The 18638-nt window shown below is 50.5% G+C and overlaps 1 protein-coding gene across 1 annotated transcript in view; it reads right to left on the minus strand.

Annotated features, from left to right (window-relative positions):
- Nucleotides 1-16216: 16216 nt before the first annotated feature.
- The window catches only part of ASB7 (ankyrin repeat and SOCS box containing 7), a 36751-nt gene continuing 34329 nt past the window's right edge, over nt 16217-18638 (minus strand). Inside the window, exon 6 of the mRNA XM_058666567.1 lies at nt 16217-16565. Within this exon, the coding sequence (XP_058522550.1) occupies nt 16426-16565 (140 nt within the window). The 3' untranslated portion in view covers nt 16217-16425. The remainder of the gene's footprint in view (nt 16566-18638) is intronic.

Below are 18638 nucleotides of genomic sequence, written 5' to 3' on the forward strand. Positions count from 1 at the left end.
CCAGCTCCCTGCTTGTTGCCTGGGAAAGCAGTTGAGGATGGCCCAAAGCCTTGGGACCCTGCACCCGCATTGGAGACACAAAAGAAGCTCCTGGCTCCTGGCTCCTGGCTTCGGATCTGCGCAGCTCTGGCTGTTGCAGCCATTTGGCGAGTGAATAAGTGAATAGAAAAATCTTCCTGTCTCTCCTCCTTTCTGTATATTTGACAGGGTCACTTAAAACTAATGTTGATGAAGGACATTCAAACAGTCAACAGCAAGTGTACATTATTAAAAAAAAAAAAACTATGAATGGACTTCAACCTTCTTGCACCAAAATAAATTCATCTTGTTCTGTGTTCCACGGCCATGATGAGGCTCATGCAGGTGGTGGCACTTTTGCCTCATGAAATAAACTGATGACATGGCTTATAGTTATTGCTGCACCTAGTGCTTTAGATTCTGGAACATTCAGTGTGCACGTGTCCGGCCCGTCATGCTACAGTGGTGGTGACTCATTTGCGAAAACCAGACAAGATGCTGGCTTTTCAATTTCTGTGTCCAACTGGACTTCTGCTTTGCAGATGTGCATGAATAACCACTGCTAGACAAATTCCAAGCCACACTGGGTCATTTCTCTTACAAAGGAAAAAAATGGAAGCGTATCTTAATGAATGCGGGGAGTAGAGTCACAAGTGCTTTAGTGGGCACATTTCCCCTCCATCTGTCATAGTTTGGACCTTGTAGGTAGGGGACAAGGTGGAGGTTTAGCACTAGCAAGGCAGAGTCGGGCATTTCGGCTTTCCTCAAAGTCCTTCCCAGCAGAGAGCAGCATGCAGAATTTGCCTACAAGCAGCACAGCACTTCTGTGCCCAGAGGGAGGTGCTGTGTGTAGGCAAGCTCTGAAACCTTGGTTCCTTGCTCCTTTTCTCTTACTGTCCCCCAACCCCCCACTTTCACTCACAGTCCAGTGCACACTCACAGCAAGAACCCAGCCTGCTAACAATGCTGGGGCAAGGTAGACAGGGAGCTGAGCTCAGGGCCCCTCAGCAAAGATATCTATGCTCCAGTCTGCCCTGTCTTCTCTTTCTTGCCCAGGGACACACGCTTTCACAGCCTTGTAGCACTTGGAGGAATCAAGTTTAAGAGTTGAGTTCTCGGGCTCGGCGGTGTGGCCTAGTGGCTAAGGTCCTCGCCTTGATCCCATGTGGCTGCTGGTTCTAATCCCGGCAGCTCCACTTCCTCTCTGTCTCTCCTCCTCTCAGTGTATCTGACTTTGTAATAAAAATAAAATGAATCTTTAAAAAAAAAAAAAAGAGTTGAGTTCTCCTCACCGTTCCTATCTGAACTCAGCGTCCAAGGCCAAGTGGAATTTGGGCTGTGGCAGCCACTTGCAGGTGAGGGCAGAAAGCACACATGCAGGAGGTGCTGCTGGGCCTCTCCAATCCCCAGCTGGCCACTGGAGGGGACCCAAGCCTTTCCCAGCCTCTGCGGAGGGCCAGTTATTTTCCTCCCTTGGGGCTCTCCTGGGATAGACATGCTTCTTGCCTGCCTAATGTTTGAGGAGATGCTAATGACGCTGCAAGGTCTGGGAGTTGGTTTTTGTCCTTTGCCTTTGCAGATGGAATTCTGAGCATGTTCTCTGTATAAAGCTTGCCACACATGTTTACCCTGGACCCTGCCTTGGTGTCAGACTAACCTCCAGTGCACAAGATAGAGGCAGAGTCACCCAAATCCAGCAGCCAGGACATTCTCCAATCAACTCTTCCTGAATATTCAGTTTCACGAGAGTTGAAAACTGAAAGAGGCTAAGAAATGTTGCTCTGGGATTCAAGAGATGAAAGGGACGCCAGCCACTGCCATGTGTGAACCGAGATCAGAGGCTGATTTTTGAAAAGCAGCATCAAAGCAGTTGCAACACAAAGCTGGTGTTGTGGTACAGTACGTTAGGCAACTGCCTGAGATGTCACCATGCCATATAAGAGTCGGTTCAGGTCGCGGGGGCTCTGCTTCCAATCCCGCAGCAAGACAATGGATCAAATGTTTAGCATTCATTTGGGGAGCAAACCAGCAGTGGATGGAAGACCTTTCTCTCTCATTCTCCCCTTGTCTCCCCATCACTCTGATTTTCAAATAAATCTCTCAAAAAGAAAGCTACAGCAAGCACTTTGTGGCAACTGGGGGACTTTGCATACGGACTGTGCCTCAGACAGATTTTGCGATTGGTACTGCTTTCTTGTGGATGACATTGACATTTTGGTTATGCTGAAGAAACGTCTTTATTTGTAGAGGCCGTGTGCCTCGTGATGCGCATGGCTTACTTTAAGTGGCACCAAACAGAACACATACACCTGCGCAGTGAGGTTAAACTCTTTACAACTGGTAGGGTGTTGCAGTACAAGGGGTTTAACTGCTGTCTGGGACATCTGTGTCCCTTATCAGAGTGCCTGGTTTCAGGCCCGTCTAACTCCACTGCGAGCCAGATTTCCGCTCATGCGCCATCTGGAAGCTCAAGTTCTTGGGTCATGACCACCCACTGGATCAGGATTGAGTTCTTGGCTCTTGGTTTGGACCTAGCTCAACCAATGGATGGAAGGTGTGTGTGTGTCTGCCTTTGCAGTACAACAAACATTTTTAAAAATTTGGAATAAAAATTCACCCAGTATGAGATGCATCAGGAGGGGTGCCCTGGAAATGGAGCAGGAGTGTGGGGAACTAGCTTGATGAAGTTGTGAGAACTGCACAAGATAAAAATCATAACAGGTGAGATGAGATGATCCCTCATGCATCAGCTCAGCCAGGCAATGCCATCAGAGGGGATCCCTGGCACTGCCCGCAGCTTCCCTTGTATCCCAGGAGGTACTTTTGCATAGCCTCATGCATATGCATAACCTCACACACAAGGACAGAGGTTGTCAAAATCAGAGGAAAAGGGAGCATCCTGCGGGCAGTGATTCGCCAGGGTCTCCTGGCTGCCCACTCCAGGTCCTCAGCGTGGAGGGAGACTAGACACGCTGGCTTCAAGAACTCAATCCCGGTGGAGTCCATCACCTGTTGGCTGGTAGGGATGGACTTCCCGCCTGCCTTTGGCTGACCTGCATCCTGCAGCGAGTATTCAAGACCCAGGAACCAAGGAACCTCTGCAGGAGTGTCAGAGGGCTCCCTGCTCTCCCCAGCAACAGTCCCCCACCTACAGGGAAAGGTGCACAGAGTTTGGTGGGTGGGAGGCGGGTGGGACAGGGTGGAGGCCGGGGGTGGGGGGCCCTGACCCCTGGGGCTGGGCGGGAGCATCAGGTGACTCAGCCTTCCTCAAAGACCCTGTAATTTGCAGTTGACTCAATGGGGGGAAAATCAATACGTGAATCACCTTTCAAGTATTTAATTTAATTAGACAGGGAAAATGAGGCTTCTTTAACATTCTTCCCCGGTATTAACTTGGGCCACAAAGCAGCCTGGAGTAATTGGGAAGAGGGGAAGAGCGATTACCCAGGCTTAAGCTCATTTAGCCCAGCTGCTGCACTTGCACAACGGGAGTGTCTGCGGCTGATCCCTGGGCCCACACGGCCCTGGGGGGCCCCCTGAGCGAGTGTGGATTCCGGCCTTCTCAGAACAGCCTCAGGGAGAGCAGCGGGTGAGGGAGCAGTGGGAGGAGCTCACAGCTGGAGCTGTCACCCTGGGTGTTCACGGTGGCCCCTCTGGCCTCTCTGACACTCCAGGCACAGTGTGGGAGGCCATGGAGCCCTTGGTGCAGCCAGGGATTCGCCCAAGGCACCAACTTTCTCTGTCTGCTGTAGTGAACCAGAAAAGCAGCGGCACTGGCTCAGAAGCCCTGGACCCCCAGCTGTCAGGCATTTGCACAGCTTTCTGCTCTCCCCATGGTGTGTGTGTGTGATCCCTTGGAAGATGGGGGCCAGGTCGCCCTCCACCTGCAACTCCCTGGTTAACGCTCCAAGGTGGGGGACCAGGAATCTCCCATGGTTGGTTAGTCATCTGCTTCCCTCTGCTTCAGCTCCAAGGAAAGAGTAGATACTTAGACTGTTCCATGCTCACTAAACACCTACTGTCCAAGATAACTTTTCTGTTTTTTTATTTTTTGAAAAAAAAAAAAAAAAGATTGAAATCAGGGCTCTGAGAACAGTAACACTAGCAGCTGCTGACTTCCCAAACACACATATTTTGTCAAACTCTGTCCCTCCTGATTCCAAATTGACAAGTGCCTTCTACATGTCCGCATGCAAGGGATGGCAATCCTAAACCTGTGGGCCACGCATCAGCTGTGTTTCCCTGTGGAACAACACTGCATTTTGGACAGGAATGACATTAGGAATCCTAACAAGGATTCAGGCTTTGTTCAAAGTTACTTTGTTAAGCACCTTTTCCTGGTGAAGGATTTTTCTCCCTCAAAACCAAGGCATGCTGTTGTCAGAAGCAGTGGGAACAGGCTTCCAGCAGCCGCCTGCCCCAGCTCCCCACCTGTAGACTTCAGGGCCCAGCCCCAAGCCCTGGGATGTGTGGAAGAGCCAATGAACATCACTGCTTTTCCCTTTTAACAACAAAGACCCAACTCTTCACGGTGGCAGGTGGATTCCAGGTCAAGGTCCCGGTCTGCCAGTGGTCCTCAGCAGGACTTCACAGAACAGCTGGAAAAGCAGCACTTGATGCCAGGTGGCCCACCTGCTGGCGGCTCTGTGCCCTATGGCAGGAAGTGCCAGCTTTCCCTCCAAGCAGCCCAGGCCACAGCCAAGGACGAGGGTGCCATGGTGCCAATTGCCTGCAGGCTCTGACTGCAGCCAGTTGGACGTATTGAGGTGTTTTCTGTCCACACTCAGCACCTGGGCCAAGGCTTCCAACACTTTGATCTAGGGGCCGTGCCGCCAGCTGCCTGCCCCCGGGCAGAGCCACGGCACAACACGTGCTGGCCAAGTCCCAGCTGTCATTAGCAACATTTGGCACACAGACGGCTTACAAGCTTCTAAAACTCGGCTGAAGAACATTAACATCCGGAAAACACAACTACAGGCTACTGGTTTTGTCTGTGTCCGACTTAAATTAAGTTGTTGCAAAAGATAATTGGAGACATAAAGATTCTAGCCATGGAGTTGGCGTGCTCCCCTGACCCAGCACACACACCTTGCTCGAGGCTGGGGCCTGGCCGAGGAGCTCCTAGTGAATTGACACACAAGCAGGTGGCTGCTCTCTGCAACGTCTCATGGGGTCTGGGATTTCTTTCTCTTTTCCCCTTATTTAATCTTTTTTCCTTTTTTTTGCCGTGGAAGAGTCCAGATATTCTCATGCAGGGGTTTTAAGTGTCACCCACTGGTCAGCTATAGCTATAGTTTTGAACATCTATTACAAATGCAGATTTCCGTGCCCGGAGTGATAGCCTAGTAGCTGAAGTCCTCACCTCACATGTGCCGGGATCCCATATGGGCGCTGGTTCATGTCCCAGCTGCTCCACTTCCCATCCAGCTCCATGCTTGTGGCCTGGGAAAGCAATAGAAGACGCCCAAAGCCTTGGGACTCTGCACCCACCCAAATGGGAGACCTGGAAGAAGATCCTGGCTCCTGGCTTCGGATCGGCTCAGCTCCAGCCGTTGCGGCCACTTGGGGAGTGAACCAATGGACAGAAACTCTTTCTGTTTCTCCTTCTCCACGTAAATCTGACTTTTCAATAAAAATAAATAAATCTTTTTTAAAAAAAGGAATGCAGATTTCCCTCAACCCTCTTAAAACTTGCTTATTTGAGAGAAAGGGAGGAAGGAAGGATAGACAGAGGGAGGGAGGGAAGGAAGAAGAAAGGAAAGAAAGAAGGAAGGGAAGAGAAAGATGTTCCAACTGCTGGTTCAATGGTTGAGGTTGAGGGTCAGGCCTAAGTCAGGAGTTCCATCACGTCTTCCATGTGGGTGGCAGGGCCCAAGCACTTGAGCCATCATCTGCTGCCTTTCCAAGTACCTTAGCAAGGGTCTGGGTTGGACATGGAGCAGCCAGGACTTGAAACAGTGCTCGTGTGAGAGACTGCTGGTACTGCAGATTCTTAACCTCCCCTGCATACCCCACCTTCCCCCCGCTACATCGGAAAATCTCAGGGTGAAGCCCGGTGACACCTGCCAAGCCCCTCAGCAGGTGCCCCCAGCTGCATGCATGTACACATTGTGTGCAAGACACATACTGAGCGAACTTGTAACTCACACTCCTGTATACTTATGTACAAGACATACTGTAGTCATACATGTACACTGTGCATGCGATTCATACAGTGCTTTCATATAATGCAGACTCAGGCATACACACCCCACCCTGAACTTGGAAAGTGAAGTCCTTGGCCGTACACAACCCTACCCCTGGTCTCCACTGAGCTAGTCTCACCTCCTTCCTCTTGCGCATCGCCTGGGTCCTGCTGGCTCTCAAAGCACACAGAGGTCAAGACACCTGCTGTGAGCTCCCGCTGGGCTCCCCCAGGACCCAGCGACTGTGTTTCAGGGTACAGCTAAAGGATGAAGTCTGCAGATATCTCAGAAGGAATCTCCCCAAGCTGAACCAGACAGGGTTGGGGGTAGGGGTTCCGTGCTGGGTGACGGCAGTGGTGGGACCCCCTACTCCCTCAGGATTTGTTCATGTAATCTTCTTCACGGATTCTCTACCAAGCAGATGTTTGACTATTGCCCTTTAAAACACAAGGTGATTAAAGCATTTTTTAATTAAAAAAATATTAAATGGAGTAGGAAGTAATGGTATCAGTTAATCTCAGGGTAGGATTTTTTTTGAACCCCCTAATAACTTCCTAAACATTAAGCATTTCCGTGAAGCTGGCCAAGCTTAATTACAGGCTTCATGAGTAAGTATTTCTACAGAGTTCTCAAAGGCATCATCAGGATCCTCGTATAATATAGGGTTTAGATGTTCCACACGGAGCCACGTACAGCCCTTTTATCTTCATGTCTAAAGGTGTCCAGGGGTGGATGCTGGGAGGGTTTAACACCCTGGGGTGCCAGCGTGGCTCACGGATGTGGCAACCAGTGGGAGGCTGCACCCTTGGCTGCTGTTGCCCACTCCCACCCCAACTGCTCTGCCCCACTGTGGGGGCTCTGGCCTGATTCTTTGGTGGCCCCCTGGGGGTTCCCTCCAGGGAGGGGGCATGCTCACACCCTGACATGGGCAGCAGCACGGGAGCTTGCTGTTGGAGATGACCTGTGCCATGACTTCCCCTCAGAGCGGCTTCACAGCATGCCGTGCAGAGGGAGCTGGGCTGGCGGTGGCACTGTGGCAGCTTGCAGGAAGGCAGAGCTGAGGGCAGGTGGCACAGTGCTAGTAGGGACACCATGGCAGCCCCTCTGGCCTCTTTGACTCTTGCATTTTTTTCTTCCCACTGAACTATGGCACTGGGCACCCTGAGCCCCTTCTTACCAACTCACAGCTTCCCTGCCCCCTCAGATCTCGACAGTGAAGACAGGACCCATATAGAGACGAAGAGCTGGCCAGGATGGGAAGGATGGAGGAGGGCACTTTGGCCTAGCTGGTTAAGCCTCTGCCTATAATGCTAGCATCCCTTGTGGGTGCTTGTTTGAGACCAGATTGCTCCACTTCTGACCCAGCTCCCTGTGAATGCACCTGGGAAAGCCAGAGAAGATGGCTTATGTGGCTGGGCTCCTGCAACCACATGGGAGACCTGGATGAGATTCCTGGCTCTTGGCTGAGCCAGGCCATTGTGGTCATTTGGGGAATGAACCAGCGGATGGAAGATACTGTCTCTCTGTAAATCTTTCAAATAAATCTTACAATAAAATAAATAAATAAAGGGAAATGAAAAGCTAGGCAAGAATGTGGGGAACCAAGGGGCAAACTCTGAGTCCCACCCAGCCTGAGCAGACACCCACGGTTCAGTGAATGTGGCACATCCATGTCACGGGATGCAAGTAGGAGCCCAGGAGAGAGGAGACAGGTGCCCAGGGAATGAACACACAGAGGGGACCACAGAGCCCTTCAGAGATGCTCCTGTCAGGGCCAGACACACAGGCACATCCTGAGAGGAGCTTGGCAGTAAGGCCACGATGGCGGGAACCAGGAGGTCACAGAGCAAGTCTGTGGGAGCCCAGGGAAGAGAGAGCGATGCCAGCTCAGACACAGCCGTGGGACGGCCCTGCCAGTGACAAGGCAGTCAGGGAGGGTGTGAGGGCCAGAAGACCCTCCCCCTCCACCTGTCCAGCTGTGGAAGGACAGCTGTCAGATACCTGCCTGGTAAGGCAGTGGGGAGAGCCCAGAACAGAACAAATTGGCAGAGCCAAGGGGGGTCCCGGGACCAACCTGATACCACTTTCTGCCCAGTTGTGTCCTGGCCTTACCCCAGATCCCTCGCCCACCAAACATCAGCCAGCCAGCCACTGTGCACGTGCAGTCTCATTCTAGGGGCTTGGCTGCAGAGTCCAAGATGGCCCCCCCACCCCTTGTTTCCATGGCAGCTGCCGGTGCAGTCCAAGAGTGACACACAGAGGCTGCAGGGCAGTCCCTCCTGAGGACATGGCCAGGGCCCCCAGCCTTCTGACTGGAGCAGGGCTGCCTTGCAGAACCTGGTTCAGCTGCTGGCTTGGGTACGGCCACCAAGCCATGCAGGATGAGCAGAGTCCTCCACTGCTCTCAGAAGCAGCAGCGATCTCTGGTGCCCTCCTCACATGCGTGTACCTCCTTTCATATTTGACCAGCCTACAGGCCCTCAGCACACCCGAGACCCTCTTGCGACACAGCCTCCACCTGGGGCCTCAGCTGCCCCTCCCCAGACTCCTACCAGAACCTGGCCCTGGCCATCTCCAGCCTCAGTTCTCTCTCACCCCCTGTCCAGGTGGTGGATGATGCCCATCTGTGACCTGTATGATGCAGGGCATGTGCTGTGCCCTGAGGCCATCTTGCAGGTGAGTGTTCAGGACTGGCGGGCCCAGTGGCAGCAAGATCATGCACCCTGGTCTCTGAGAGCCACCATCCCCCTGCCTGATGCCCCTTCAGACGCCAGGGGCTCCTGGGAGTCTGTCACTGGATACAGCTGCTGCCCTGTACCCCTCCTCCCAGGACTAGTTTTCCCTGCATGGCTGGGTGTGTATATAGGAAGTTCATCGCCTCCTGGATGTTACAACAGAAGTGGGGTATGGCACGTCCCTGAACAGGGGCTCAGGACACTCGTGCCCTGGAAATACTTGCAGGGATGGGTGGGGGAGGTGCTTCCTGCACTGCTCCTTAAAGGAAGTTGACAGAGCTGATCACCCCATCACTGACATTTTCACTGTGGTACCTCAGAATGTTCTTTGGAAAGCACAAGAAGCTTCCAGAGCATCCACGAGACACAGCGTTAGCCCTTGTTGTGAGTCTGCGCTGAACTTTCTGAAGCTGCTTCTTGCTGTCAAGCTAACAGTACTTTCTGGAATACAGCATCCTTTGCTTAGTTCTTGGGGATGATACATTAAGGCGCAGTCTCCTTGACAGTCGCTCAGTCAGCCACAACACTCAGACAGCCCCGTGTAAAATGACAGCTTGTACCTGCAAGCTGGGGAGCTCAAGGTGCAACCCAGGGAGGAGGCGAGTCCATCAGCTTCTTCAGGGAACTGCAGCAGAAGCCTTCAGAGAAAGAGAAGCCAATTTTCAAGGGTTTACAACAGTTACTGTCCCATGCATAGGCATTGATTTCAGTTCAACTTCACTTCTAAGGCAAAATATTCAACTCTCCCTGTTCTTCCTGAGGTCTCTTTAACGTTTAATGGAGTATATGTCTTATAAAGGTAACGGGTCATAAAAAATGATGAAGGGTGATGGTATAGCGGCCCATTTAGTAGTCTGTAGCAAAGACTTTAAGAAAAAAATATTCATACTGTGAGCGTTTTTCTGCAGGTACATGGGTCATTTGCCAACTCACCCAGTAACAGCAAACACTAGGATAAAGCACAGTTGGACCTGAAGTGATTTTCACTGCCATGCTCACATGGCTGGCAGAAGGTGCCTGAGAACAGCTCAGTCGAGGTGAGCCAGATGGGCATGACGCAGGCAGCAATGAGCTCTCAGAACCTGTTCTGGAGGGTGCTGTGAGTTCTGTCTGGAAGCGTGGACGGACATACATGCTCTGCACCCAGGAGCCCCTGAGCCTGCTAGCAAACACACATACCATCTTGAGCCTTGCCAGCTTTTGCTCAAAGCTGTTCCTTCTGTTCCCGCTCTCCACAGTGTGTTCGGGAGGGTACAAAAGCACAGTCACACTTGCCAGGGGAAGAACTGACCAACTGGCACAAGGTTGAGGGGGCGTGGCTTCCACACCAGGCACTAGCCCTAATGAAATGCAAACACTTTCACCGATTCTCTTTTGTTCTCAGCTGCTCAGGTTTTCCCAGCTGAGCAAAGCAAGGGTTTGCATGCATACTCATTCACTTGGAGAGTACTGCCAGTGTCCACCACGGGAAAGGCTCTGTGGCAAGTGGGCAGAAGAGCAGCAGTGGTTCAAGGGCACAAGGACAACCTATGCCAAATGACGCTCTCCATGCAGTGCTACACACAGCTGCAGAAAGGGCAGCTGCAGTGGGGCTGGGCAGGGCTCCACTTCAGCCTCCACCCTGCTGCCCTGAGAACTGGGCTCTGCCCGGGCACAGCTGGAACCCACAGAGGCACCCTGGGGAGCCAGTACTCCTTGCAGGGAAGCTCCCCATGCTGAGCTCGGGGAGACACTTGACTGGCACAATTCCCTCGACATGGTCGGGACGCCTGTCAGCCCAGTGCTTCCCGAGAGCGGACCACTAGAGGGCACTGCCCATTCTGGGCGAGGAGAGTTTGAGTCAGGCATCTGTGGGCCCGGCGCCTGGCCTCAGGAGTTCTTAGGAATAGGCCTGGAAGACCCAGGAGGAGGGCACGTTGTCCTCCCAGGGGTGACTCCAGGTGGAAATGGCTGCCGCCCAAACCGTTATTAGGGCCTTCCTCCAGGGGGACAAGGAAGTTATCTCTTTATCCAGGTCAGGTGGCAAAGTCAAGCAATTCAGGAACTCCACATGGGCTCTGAAAGCCACCTGCCCAGTGGGAGCTGTACCTGGGACACAGGTGTGCACTGCACGGGGGCAGCACCAAGGAGGGAACAGCTGGAGGCCCTTGATCCTTAACTATGGACAATAAGCCTGAGCCCACCACAGGTTCCTCTTTGGTGAAAAGCAGAGAGCTGATCCCAAACTTCACAGGGTCTGCCATGCCAAACAGGGACCCTCTGCAGCTTGGGGCACAGAAGCAAGCCGCTGGACTCAAATTGGATCCTCCAGTGTAAACACGGCCATCTCTCATCTGATTCATAAAATATCATTTTTTCCCCCCACAGGAAAGTGAGTCAAATCTCTACAACTTAAAACAATTCCTTGGACCCAGTACATTAGCCTAGCGGTTAAATCCTCACCTTGCATGCGCCAGGATCCACATGGGTGACGATTCATGTCCCCGCTGCTCCTCTTCTCATCTGGATCCCTGCTTGTGGCCTAAGAAAGCAGCATTAAGGACAGCCCAAGGCCTTGGGACCCTGCACCCCCATGGAAGACCCAGAAGCTCCTGGCTCCTGCTTTGGATTGGCTCAGCTCTGGGACTTGCAGCCATTGAGGAATGAGCCAGTGGATGGAAGGTCTTCCTCTCTATCCTTCTCTGTAAATCCCTTAAAAAACTTACTAACAAAATGGAAACAAAAAAGCTTCCACGTGTGAGTGTTAGATGCTGAAGCCATCCAATATTTAATTAAAATGTGTTTATTATAATTGCAGATAATTACATGATTTAAAACTATTTTCTCCATATACTTTTTAAATTTTTTTTTTTTATTTAAAAGACCAAGATAGAAAAATTTTCACCTACTGGCTTACTCTCCAAATATGTACAACATCCAGGCCTGGATCAAAGACAGGAACCAGGAACTACTTGTGCTACCATCTCAGGAGTATCAGCAGAAGGATGGGTTCGGAAGCAGAGGCAGAGGCAGGCCCCAGCCAACGCACTCCAAAATAGGAGTCCCAAAAGGGCCTTCACCTGCTAAGCCCCAGCATCTGTGATGAATTTTTAAATGTCTTACCTGATAAATCACTGATTTTAATCTGATCATTTGCTTATAATGGCTTACAGGTCTTTAAAGCTGATAAATCACTCAGCTTGAAGGAGTAACAGTTACATGGCACAGGACCCTCCAGGCACAAGTGGGTGAGAAGCAGAGTGACCTCATGGGACCACTTAGGACAGGGACAGGTTACACACTGCAGTAGCAAGGCTGGGGTTCCGGGTGCACTCCCACACTGAGGACCTCCTCCATGTGTGCAAATCCCCTCAGCCTTTTCAAGTGCAAGTCACAAAATTCACAGTCACTTAGGATTTACGTTTGTCCAGCAGCTAGAGAACAATCTGTAAGATGCAGCAAGGCCTTCAGGAAAAGGAAACCTACTCAAGGGGACAAGCTACTGCCTTCTGACACCTGCACCTCCTACTGCAATGCCTGGGTTCAGGTCCCTGCTACCCGACTTCCAAGCCAGCTTCCTGCTAACATGCACCCCAGGCAGTAGGGTTCAAGCACTCGGGACCCTGCTAGCTTCACAGGAGACCCAGACAGAGCTCCTGGCTCCTGGCTTCGCCTGAGCCAGCCCCCAGCTGTTGTGGGGACTAAAGGAGTGAACCAGAGGATGGAAGAGCTATTTCTGCCTTTCACATAAAAGTGAAAATTGAGCTACTATCAACCCTAACACTGGTCCTTCCAGGACCGCACTGCTTCTGCATGGGTCTGCACAAGACGTGCTCCTCCGCCTCCGACACCTGCGTTTGCGCCACGTGGAGACAGCTCTGACATCACACAGGTGACCTGCTTCATGGAATAAGCTGGCAAACCTTTCTTGTAACATATCTTCCAGTTGGGGGTGAAAATATAAAATGCCATACTATTTATCATGCTGGAGGAGAAGCAGCTCAGTGTCCTCAGGCTGTGGCCATAACTCCCCTGCTGACTGGCAGACACGCTCACGTCTGCCTAGGGTGCTGGAGTTCCTCCTTCCGTCCCTCCTCACCGTAACTTATGCACGTGTGTCACACACAGAAGTGTAACACTGAAGTTACTGCACGCTGATAAACTAGCTGCGATGCTTTGTTTTGCCTGCACCTCATACCTTGTCTTTGCAAGTCTGAGGCCTGTCCTCAGGCAAGTGTCCAATACTGCCCGAGGCGCTTCAGGGTCCCCTGGACTCACTGGAGGCCACGAGATGGTACCGTCTGCGGTGTGGCTGGGGGAACCCCACCACCAGGGAACTAAGGCGCTGTAGGGTAAGACAGGGCTCTATGTCCATGCACAGGTTTCAGAGTAAAGACGGAGCCGAAATCAAACACAATTCCAACGTATTTTAAACCAGACTTTTTTTTTTTAATTCAAATTGACCCAAAGCAAAACTTACATTACAAAGGAAGAACAAAATACATTATGATAGAACACACTAGGAAGTTACACAAAAGGTAAGTCTGTGGGCAAACGGCCTCATCCCAACCACATCCTGGGCTGCTGGGCAACCCTGTGGGCTAAGCAGGCAGCGTGGTCCCCAGGGTCCACACTGGAGCTTACACCGTGCTCACTGCAGGAGCACCTGATCGCTCCTGCCAGGGCCCTGGCCCGGCAGGACTGATAATGAACTAACGTCAGTCAAGTCCTCCCAACCAACGAGCACGGATTATTCTGTAGTAAACAGTTTAGCAATATGGGAATTAAATAATCTAAAAAAAAAACCAAAACACTCTTACTCTGCTGTACATTTATAAACACAAATATTTACAAAAAAAAAAAAAACTACTACCAACAACCACCTTGTTTTCAAAAGATGAGGTCTGTAGTTCATCAATGATAATCTTTTATGAGCTGGTTTCTTTGGTTCACTTGCCAAATATATATATTTTTTAATAAAGATTTAGTAATAGGCTTAAATAATAAATTTAAAAAAAATACAGCAAGGAATCAGTAACAAGTCTGATAACATTGTGAAAATTTTAGTCAAGACTCTGGAAAAAAAACCAATCAGTTAATTTTCTTAAAATGCCTGTTCTTACTCATTACGTGACCACAGACTATTCCTCTGCCAGTGGGAGCCTGCAGGTGCAGCACCCAGAGCCCACCAGTGACCTACCTCAAGACCCTTTAGGAACTGTTAAATACGGTATGTGATTGGGATTTTATTAACAACGACAAAAACAACAACAAAAAAATAAAACATTCTTTTTTAAGTTTCCAGAGAAATTAAACCTCAAACAATAAATAATGGAATTATATACTTCTTCATTAAATAGAAATTTTCAATTCCAGGAAGAGCTCTCATAATTTTTGTTTTTCTGAATCACAGCAGCAATACAGAAGAAAAGAATTTACCTTAATCTGATCTTTTCCCTTGGAATTCCCTGACTCTAACACAGTGGCTAAGCCTAAGTGTAGAAACCTTCGGAAATGGCTGGCCGAGGGGTCTTGTCCCCTGCACCGGGGGAGGAGGCTATGCTAATGTGCACCTTGTGTGGGAAGGCGCCCTGTGCAAAAGTCAATAGCGTGTGGGCCGTCCCCGTGGGGAGCTTGTGGTTAGTGCTACAGATGCCCACACATGGGCCCTGCCCTGGGGGTGGTACAGAGGACCTTGCCCCAGCTCAGGAACAGTGTTCCTGTGGGAGTCTGGAGATGGCTTCTGGGAGGTGTGGGACACATCACCTTTTCTGGCCCTCCCGCATCCAGCCAGGGTTTGAGGGTGATCATCAAACTGGGCACAGGGAACCAGCTGCCTGCAAGAGTGGGTGAATCCCACCAGTAGCTCGTCTGTCCCGAAAGCTGTGTGCTCCCTGGACATTCTGCAGCCAAGAGGATGGGCCCTGGGTGGCAGAGGACGCTTCTGGGGGAATCGGTGTCAACTTGAGGACTCAGGGCCAGAAGCTTAGAGCATCTGTACTGAGATGCTCTTCACCTTGTAACTGTCTGATGAACAGACCTGTTAATGGCATGTGGATTTCTGGAAGCTTCCCAGGGAGCTGAGGAACGACCCTGGGGATGCTGGAGGAGGATCTTCTGCCACCAGTGGTGACGAGATGTCGGCAGTTGCCACGCCATGGAGGGCAGCCTTGTGGGTGTCCGGTGCCACTGCGGCCTTGCCCTCTGTCACTCCCACTCCAGCCTACGCCCGCTTCAGCAGCAGGCCTGCCCATCCACAACACAGGTCTCTTGGAAGGCCTCACTGTCCGTGAACTTCAGACAGATAGGCTACGTTTAACTCACCCATGGGAACTAGCTGGACTTACAGATATGTGCCTGTGAGAGGTTTTTTTTTTTTAAAAGTTGGAAAAGGAAGAAAACAAAAAACCCCACTATGTTATTTAACCAGTAAAGCTCAATGCTTTAACAACATTTTGGGCTTTTTTTAGGGCACACTCTAACATCAGGACATGAAATGTTTTGCTTAAAGGGAAGTTAAAAAGGACAAAGCTTAGAATGGAAATTGCAACTGACATCTTGGGGTTCTGCAACGAGAATTAAAGTGGCAGTTCCGGTCCTTGCAGGCGTGTCGGAGCCGGCTGTGGAATGATGCCTACACACACCGGAGAGCGTATTGCACTGGAGGCACTGTTTTGCAAACAGAATACACTGGCTTTATAAAGTTATTTTTCTTTATCGTTAATTTTTTTAAAGCACAATTCAACTAGAGAGAGACAAAAGTTAAGACACAAAATCTCAGGGTAGTGTCCTACAGCTGTTAAAGAACAACACCACCAACAACAAAAAAAATAAGTTAAAAACCAGAGCACACCCAAAAGGGAGCAGCGGTACTGGACGGATGTCATCCGTAAGCTACAGGAATGAGGCAAAAGAACAGTGTGAAGCAGCCGACCGTCCTTGTGAGAAGCGACTGAGCTGACTGCAGTACCGGACGATTTTCTGGCGGCATTCTCCAGTGTAACCCAGGCCCCACTCCCTGCCCCGGGTGGGGAAGCCAGGCCTCCCAACGGGAACAAGCATCCTGCTGCTTTCGGGGACCATGCTCACCAACAAAAGGATCAGTGTGGAAAGGGTCAATCTTCTCCAAACCAGCTTGTGTCATTTAACCAAAAAAAAAAAACCCCAAAAACAACAACAAAAAAAAAAACCAAAAAATTTTTTTTCTAAAATGCAACATTGGATAGAAAGATTGGACCTCTTAAACTTGGACCAAGAAAATCAAATTAAGACCTTCAAGCAAGTGGGGTCTGTGTGTGTGTGTGTGTGTGTGTGTGTATACATATACATAAAAAAAATCCCTTCCCTACAATGAAAACCAAACAAACAAAAAACCTAACAGCGTATGCCTGCTTTCTGACCTTCACAGCAATCAGAAATTGCATAGGATATACTTTGTGCAAGGCAAAAAGCCTTTTTTTTAGAGTATCTGGAATAGAACTCCTAATCTTGCTCACAGTTCTGATGGATCAGATATCATCAAATTTGTGTTTTAAGTAGTCTTTCATGACCTTGGCAATCGGTAGCTCATCAAGTAGCTTTAGGTTCTGAAGGCCTATACATTGTCGAATTTTAATTCGGCACAGGTCCTGCAAGTTTCTGGGCTGTCCTAAAAAAAAGAAAGAAAGAAAAGGTTACAAAAGCTCCCAAGGCACTGCGGGGGAGAACTGTTTACCTCCCTCAGCAGCTCCCTCTGTGAACTCTGTGGGCAGACGTCCTCCACAGCTTTTACCTGCTGTCCCCTGGCCTTCGCCCAGCCTGCAGCTATGCAGGGAAAGCCTGCGGGAGTGAAGCTTCCCATCACCGGGTGCTGTGGTCCTCCCTCCATCCTGGGTCTGGTTCATGGGCACCTCGACACCTCTGGCAGTCTCTAAGGGACGTCCCCGGTCATAGGTCCACCTGCTCACCAGGGTCTGCAGGACTGCCCTGCCGGGGGTTGGGGGAAGGGCAGGAGGGAGGCAGTCTAGAAAGCTGTCTGGATTTAAGCCTCAAGTCCTGACCAACTGCCAGTCACTGCTTGACTCAAAAACCACAAAACCAAAGTATTCCACTTTCAAATACTTGGATGCACAGCCCACAACGCGAACGGACAGTTCAGGAAAATGATGATAACGATGACACCGTGGAATGCTCTTGCCAGGCATCAACCCTTTAGCCCTCTTCCAGGGGAAGGGTCTGGGTCGTCACCCTCTATCCTGACCCCACCCCACCCAGCAGAAGTGCTCACCCCCAGGGTCAAGCCTTGCGGTGAGTGCAATACTGTCTTTGGGTGGTTCTCAGGCACCCTGGCCTCAAGCTTTCAAAGAACTCAAAAGAACTTGTATGTGGGCTGCATCTTCAGGTGATTACACCACAAGACACTTACCAACTCAATGAACAATAATAAAAACAACCTTACCACACATTAATATAAATAGCTAAGAAAATATACTTTTTAAAACAAAAAAAATTGAGTGGGAATGTCATGCGCACATTCTGCAGCATTTTTAACTGTCCTAAGTGATCATTTTTTAAAATTAATGTTTATGTATTTAATTATTCATTCTGCTGAGATAAAAATTACATCATCTAACTTTTGGAAAATCCCATTTATGCTCACAAGAGAAGGCATGTGAGAAAGGCAGGTAATGTCACAACATTATGAAAGCAAGCTTGACTTCACAGATATCCAGAAAGGGACCTGGGGACAGCAGGTTCCCTAGGCCACAGCCGGCAGGCACTGTCGCACTCGGGACACATCCCTCACTGAGCTGCGTTTGTCTTCAGGATCACTGCTTAACAGGAAGGGATTCTCCAGAAGTGAAACACAGCTCCTTAAGGCTCAGACCTAGCTGTGCTGTGAGGCCTGGCTGAACGTGTGCTTCCTGAACTGCCACTTGAGGGTGGGAGTTGTGACACGGCGGACTCGGCTGCTGCCCACAGAGCAGGCAGGCGTCCCAGAGAGGAACACTGGCCTGAGGCCCAGCTGCTCAGCTCCAGGTTCAAGTGCCTGCAATGCGCTCCGGGAGGCCACAGCCTATGGCACAGGTCCCTGGGTCCCTGACATGCATGGTGGGAGGCCAGGACGGAACTCCAGGAGCTTTGCTCCTATCTTGCCCAGTTGAGCCTGTTGAGACCTTTTGGGGAAATCAAACGGGGGTTTGAACTGGTGGGATAGAGCAACTTCTTTCTCTCTGACGCTCTTTTAAGTAATTTTTAAAATGTATATACTTTTAAAGTCAACTGCAATCTCTTACAGAAGCAGCTCCTTCCTTGCATACGTCTGTGCCCTGGGCGACACGGGCCCACAACCGGCAGGGATGACACATCTGCACGTGTGTCTCCTCCATCCTCTGCATCTCAACATTTCGCAGGAGGCTGCCAAGCCAGGTTCCCCACCCAAACACCCGCAAAGCTCCTTTTCTTGACAATGCTTAGAGAAGGCTGGGCTTCGTGGGGGTCTGTAGTTTGCGGTACAGAAACATGCGATCTTCCTCACTTTCTGACATAGCCCCTGACAGCAAGACCAGTGGAGACCCAATGCCTGACACGGCACTCCACAGACACCAGCTGGACAAACTCATACTTAAAATCCTGGCCCTGATAGTATAAAATGGTCAACTCCTTGCAAAAATGCACTCCTGTCAACAGCAAATTGCTTCCAAACTTGCTTTAAATTCTTTCCATCACCATGCACAGGCAA

Source organism: Ochotona princeps, chromosome 6, assembly GCF_030435755.1.
Source record: "Ochotona princeps isolate mOchPri1 chromosome 6, mOchPri1.hap1, whole genome shotgun sequence".
Taxonomy (NCBI): Eukaryota; Metazoa; Chordata; class Mammalia; order Lagomorpha; family Ochotonidae; genus Ochotona; species Ochotona princeps.